This window comes from Medicago truncatula, unplaced genomic scaffold, assembly GCF_003473485.1.
Source record: "Medicago truncatula cultivar Jemalong A17 unplaced genomic scaffold, MtrunA17r5.0-ANR MtrunA17Chr0c04, whole genome shotgun sequence".
NCBI classification, from domain to species: Eukaryota; Viridiplantae; Streptophyta; class Magnoliopsida; order Fabales; family Fabaceae; genus Medicago; species Medicago truncatula.
In genome coordinates, this window is record NW_024340365.1 from 62,958 (window position 1) to 69,655 (window position 6,698).

The following is a 6,698-nucleotide window of genomic DNA, read 5'->3' on the forward strand; positions in this document are numbered from 1 at the left end:
CTCAGGGATATTAAATAGGATGCTATCCACATGATTTAAAAGCTCAAACCGGCGATAAGGCTTTAACAAATAAATTTTTTAAATTGGTCCACCTGACTTAAAAAAGGTTTTTAATAAATTAAAAGCTGTTACTAAACTCTACGGTATCTTCCATCACATAACGCATTAACGCGAAGATCCCTTCTCTTCATTGTTGGTAAACCTTCACTGCCGTCGCAGCTACGCTGAGCCTTGCCGCGACCACCACCTACAACCTCCCTGCTTCAACCTTCTCTGGTTTTTCTATTCTCATCTCCACGCAATTTGTAGATGTCAGATCTAGGGTTTGCGATTCGAACGTAGAAGAATCGTTATCTCGCAGATCTACACAAATTTTTCAACATTAGTGAGTAAATTTTCTCTTCCTCTTCTTATTTGATTTCATGAATTTGATTAGGATTTCCTTCTAGTGATTCTAGCGTTCTGTAACCTCTGTTGTGGATTTTGAGATTTTGGCAACATGCAATTCATGGCTTCAGAAAGAGAATATCAATAAGTTCATATTATAGACTCTGGTTTACATTCATTTATTTGGTTTGTTGCTGGTTGAACACAAATTGTTTGATAAATTTTGATTTATTGCTCGTTGAACACAAACTGTTTGATAAATGTTCTTGTAAGTGATTATTTGTTGATAAATCTATTTAGTGTTATTTTATATGAATTGGGTAAGGGTATGACTTCAAGATGGCATTTACCTCGTGAGTTTGTCGCAAAGTTACAATGTGTTAGTCATGTTTGGTAAATTTGAGAAACTTTTCATTCATGTTGATTTTCATGATTTTTCCTCAGGAAAGTTGCTGGTATAATGCTCAATCTATGAATTATCCTCTCCTATATTTATTTTTTAGGTGAATTCACATTAAATTTTTTTATTGTTTTAAGGTGAATTCGCCTCACTTATTCATCTTTAAGGTGAATTTTTCTAGCCACTAGGCGATTTTATAAAAAAAAAATTCACCCCGGCCACGGGCACCTCAATTATCCAATAAAAAAAATAAATATAGGAGATTTTATAATTTTAATTGGATTCTAGATTTTATCTTGAAATAATATATAAATCATTTCGTCGGATAATTTATCGGTGAAAAATATATATTTTGTCGGATAATAATATATATATATTCGTCGGATATTTTATCAAAATATATTTCGTCGGAGATCCTAAATTATCCAATAAAAAAACAAAAATGAAAAATTGGATGGTTCATGCCTCATGGTGTGTGAATCTGGTTTTAAAAATGATATATATATTATTGGATGCAAACATTAACATCAAATCTTCATTGGCTTGGTGGTAATGCAGCCTGGCAATGTCTCATGCATGCCTGGTTTGATTCCCTCTGGGAACAAAATTGAAATTTTTTCTCAATTTTCTGAATACACTACAGGACAAAAAAAAAATAACGGCTGACACGTGTCAAAATCTGCCGGGGTCCCGCCATTTCAAATGGCGGTAATGAAAGAAAAAAAAAAAAAAAGTGGCCAGTCAGGATGCGCCACGTGTACCGGCGGCTCAGTCCCGCCATTTCAGATGGCGGGAACGAGGAAAAAGACAAAAAAAAAAAAAAAAAAAAAAGTGGGTCATTTCTGTAAAAAAATTTCAAAGGGGTCATAGCTGGATTTTTTTTGCAAATAGGGTCAGAAAAAAAAAAATTCCCAAAATGACTATTACCTCATCATTTTTTCTGTAATTTGAAAATTACTACAATGCCCTTTAATTTAGATGAAAAATCCAGGATTATTTATCCAAATGGACTTGCAGCCGCAACAACACGATTACGCCGTGCCAATTTGCGATATCCAGTCCCTTTCATTCAAGTCCTGATCTCTGCCACTGCTTGTTTGTAAGTTCATTTCCAGACACTGGTCTCCCCACTAGTACAAAAATCACTTTTTAACTCAGGGATATTAAATAGGATGCTATCCACATGATTTAAAAGCTCAAACCGGCGATAAGGCTTTAACAAATAAATTTTTTAAATTGGTCCACCTGACTTAAAAAAGGTTTTTAATAAATTAAAAGCTGTTACTAAACTCTACGGTATCTTCCATCACATAACGCATTAACGCGAAGATCCCTTCTCTTCATTGTTGGTAAACCTTCACTGCCGTCGCAGCTACGCTGAGCCTTGCCGCGACCACCACCTACAACCTCCCTGCTTCAACCTTCTCTGGTTTTTCTATTCTCATCTCCACGCAATTTGTAGATGTCAGATCTAGGGTTTGCGATTCGAACGTAGAAGAATCGTTATCTCGCAGATCTACACAAATTTTTCAACATTAGTGAGTAAATTTTCTCTTCCTCTTCTTATTTGATTTCATGAATTTGATTAGGATTTCCTTCTAGTGATTCTAGCGTTCTGTAACCTCTGTTGTGGATTTTGAGATTTTGGCAACATGCAATTCATGGCTTCAGAAAGAGAATATCAATAAGTTCATATTATAGACTCTAGTTTACATTCATTTATTTGGTTTGTTGCTGGTTGAACACAAATTGTTTGATAAATTTTGATTTATTGCTCGTTGAACACAAACTGTTTGATAAATGTTCTTGTAAGTGATTATTTGTTGATAAATCTATTTAGTGTTATTTTATATGAATTGGGTAAGGGTATGACTTCAAGATGGCATTTACCTCGTGAGTTTGTCGCAAAGTTACAATGTGTTAGTCATGTTTGGTAAATTTGAGAAACTTTTCATTCATGTTGATTTTCATGATTTTTCCTCAGGAAAGTTGCTGGTATAATGCTCAATCTATGAATTATCCTCTCCTCTGTTGTCAAAGCGGAAATACGGCGCGGCGCGGCCACCCCAAAAATTGACGCGGCGCGGTATGCGGGCGCGACGCGGGCGCTATTACATGACGCGGACACTAATATATTTAATACTAAAATACTATAATGTTGAAAAAGAAATACTAAAACAACTTAAATATTACTCAATTCATGAAGTATTTCTATAATTTAAAAAATAAAAGCCACAAGCCTTAAGTTAAAATTTGTATTTAGATTATATATTTTATATATATATATATATATATATATATATATATTTAAATACTCATTAACTATTACAAATTATATACAATTAGTTTATATTACTATTCAATTATTGGTCTATTATTACTAAATAATGTTATTTTTATCTAATTATGTTACTATTTTGTTTTATGTAAAAAGAATCTACCATTGATTTTTTCTAGGATAAAAGATATAAGAAAAAATGTTCACCGTATTTATGTCCTTATTTTCCTTTTCTTGGTTAACCAGTTTTTAGATTGAAAAAAATAGGTTAGGAAATGAAAGTCACGTGTTTTAGTTTAAGGCCATTTTCTGTTTTAAGTCTATTGAGATTGGGCCAGCCCATATACTTTTATCACCAATATCTTAACCCGATTCATTTATGAAAGGTTTTCAAGGTTCGGTCAGATGTAATACAGTGCCGCCGCAAGCTTAAACAACCAGATCTGCAGAATCAGTCTTCTTTCCCAGATTTCTCCTCCTTCTTTCATCATTTTTCTTTCATTTCTTCTCATTCTTCTTTCATTTCGACCTCAGATCCAGCTGTTCTGACTTTTGATATTACGATTTTGACCCTGAAAAGTGGTTTTAAGTAAAAATCGGCCGCCTTGACCCGCTTTTGGTCCGCCCCGCTCCACCGGATAACGGCCGCGAAACCCGGTTTTGTTCCGCTTTTGCCTAACGCGCGACTCGGTCGCGTTCTGACGCGCTAGGCTGTTTTCAGCCGCTCCGCGCCGCGATTGCGCCGCGTTAGCCCGCTATTGACAACAGAGTCCCTCTCCCCTTCAATTTTTGAATCTTCCCCCGTCTGATGTGCTGGTTTGATTTCTGATTTTAGGGTTTTTATTTTGAGACCGGTTTTCTTCCCCTTTTTGCAGTAGCTTCAGCTCTCTACACTCACTTCATACTTCAACCAACAATATACTTTGTTACCTCAAACAGTGCCAATGTATTCACGTGGTCGCGATTTTTTGTTCTGTCACTTGTGTGGGACAATGCTCACAGTTCCCTCAACTGATTATGCACTGTGCCCCTTGTGCAAAACCAAGTGTAACATAAAAGGTACACCCTTTTTTTATTCCTGTTCAAAATAATCTATCATTGTGTTTGTTTTTTCTTTGATTTGATTATTACATGCTTCTATCTTATCACGATCATTGCTTAAATGGTTTACTAATTAGGGAATAGTGAGTCAAAATTTCGATTGGTACTTATACAACTTAAGTGAAAGTGTGAAAGGAAAATTTGGTGTGTAGGTGATCAAATAACTAATGGAAATGAAACAAAACACTGTTCTGATTTTGAAAAAGCAAGGTGCAAAAATCGTTTAGGCTACATAATATAGAGGAACAATGCCAACTACACACATATATGGAAATAACATTAGGTGACAGCTCTGATGGTGAAAGGGTGCAGACACATTTAATATGCTGGGACGCGAGTTTGTACCCGCAATTCCCCCCTTCTCAGCACTCAATGTGTGTGAGTTTGGCCGCTAGGCTCTCTAGAACAAAAAATAACACATTAGGTGACTTTTTAGTTTGCGAAGGGCTATTTGATTTGTCTTGATTTGATATATTGATGGAGGAGTCTTCATGATTCTATAAGGTACTTACTTTTTAACATAACGTGTGCCCCTGTTAAGTTGTAATAAATGTCTCATCTTGTTAATGCTTATGCTTTCACAAAGTATCTGTGTGATGTTTTTATGCGTATGATATACATCAAATCTAATTTTATGTATTTATCTATCTACTGCTAGATACTCCTTAGGTGTGGTGGTACACGTCTGTTAGACTGTTACTGTTACTGTCCTTGCATATTTAGATATAATTTGCTGTGAATAAGTTCATATTGTGCTCAAGTGAACTAATATATTGTGTGTTTAGGAGTCCCATTATGCGTCCTAACTGAATGTCCTTGTAATTTTCAGATATTAAAGGAAAGGAAATAAGTTACACAATTTCTGCTGAGGTATGCTATATTTTTTTTATTGATAAGCTTAACCATGTTATTTCCATCTCCTAACATATGATATGATTATATCACTATGTCATGTCGCTTAGGCTTATAGTTCTTATGGTTGAATGACTTGGTGTTTAGGTATAGGGTCTACTGATATGTGCATTGGGAAAACGATGCTTCAAAAACGCAGACAACATAATCATCAATATATTGATGAGTGATGAATGAAAATAGTCGTGAAAAATTTCTCCAAACTCCTTTCTTCTAATTTTGGCTTCCTTCTCTATTTTTTGGAGACTAGCCCTTCTTGAACAAAGTCACAATACCCCTCGTATCATATATCAGCTATGTTCAATGCCGGTGTATTTAGATGAAATTGATTATATCCACCTCCACTATGACCTAGGCACATATAATTTACAGATCTACGATAAACTGTATTTTTTGGTACATGCAACTAAATGATACCTTGATTTGCTTTGTCTTGGACTCTTGGTGGGATATATGGTGAAAAGATCTCTGTTTTAGAAGTATGAGTAAATAATTAAGCTTTTTGAAATATCAACCTAGGTTGAAGATTTGATATCAATATAGAAAAAATTGTGATGTGATTTTAAGCGCATACACATTCACATACTAATATGTTATTGATTATTGGCAAATTATCCTTGTCTACTCTCTGGTTGGCAGGATATCAGAAGAGAACTTGGAATTGATTTAATTGAAGAACAGAAGGTGCAATTGTCTAAGGTAATGCATCCTGCAATATATATATATATTTAATGGCATGATGTTTAAGCGGATGTTTACATGTTCTAATGTTATGTTTCTTTACAGGTCAACAAAACATGTGAAAAATGTGGTCATGGCGAAGCTGCCTTTTATACCAGACAGGTATTACTAGGCTTCACAATGAAGCTTTGCCAATTTAACTTGAAGCTTATTTGGTACTCAAAATTTATGTATCTATATCTTCCTAATTTTAGATGAGATCGGCGGATGAAGGGCAAACTACTTTCTACACATGCACCCGGTGTGGTCATCAGTTTCAGGAGAATTAAGTTTGAACCGTGTATGAACAGATTGTCTACACTCTTTACTTTCTTTTTTGTCCCCTTGGCTGAAATATGCTCCCATTTTCTACATTAATTTGGAGAGAGCTTTGTCTGTGCAAGTAGAAGTTTTGATCCTATGTAGCTTGTGCAATGCCTGAAAATTTATACTGAAATCAAACATAGAAAAGTTGTTATTTTGGTGTTAAATATTAAGTACCTTGTGGCAGTTGGCTCTTTGTTAGTGTGCTAATTTATCTACAACTCTGCGTGTTGATGACTTGATGTTACTAATACTACTTGGTACTTGGTCCCTTTTTTTGGTGAATAGTACTTGGTTCCTTTAATCATATGTTAGTGTTCTGCTGAATTTATTTTCTCTGATATCATTCTACTTTGACTGTCATAATTGCTTTTCTGTTTTTTGCGGTTCTTAGATTATTTTTGCAAATAGTACTTGATTCAAGATATGGTTGATTCAAGATTGTTGTCTGTCTTTATCTAAAAACAGTCTGTTCGTCCCGCACTTTAATTTAAAAGGTGCACTTAGTTTTTTTGAGGAATTAAAAGGTGCACTTAGTGAAATTTGGTTTAGAAAGGACTGACCCAAAATAGAGTC

The 6,698-nt window shown here is 34.8% G+C and overlaps 1 protein-coding gene across 1 annotated transcript; it reads left to right on the forward strand.

Annotated features, from left to right (window-relative positions):
- The first annotated feature begins 3,411 nt into the window (after positions 1-3,411).
- On the forward strand, positions 3,412-6,429 carry LOC120577861 (DNA-directed RNA polymerase I subunit RPA12). The gene is made up of 5 exons (XM_039829748.1): positions 3,412-4,124; positions 4,996-5,036; positions 5,718-5,777; positions 5,865-5,921; positions 6,014-6,429. The coding sequence occupies exons 1-5, from the start codon at positions 4,010-4,012 to the stop codon at positions 6,086-6,088; spliced, it is 348 nt and encodes a 115-aa protein (XP_039685682.1). The 5' UTR covers positions 3,412-4,009; the 3' UTR covers positions 6,089-6,429.
- The last annotated feature ends 269 nt before the right edge of the window (positions 6,430-6,698 follow it).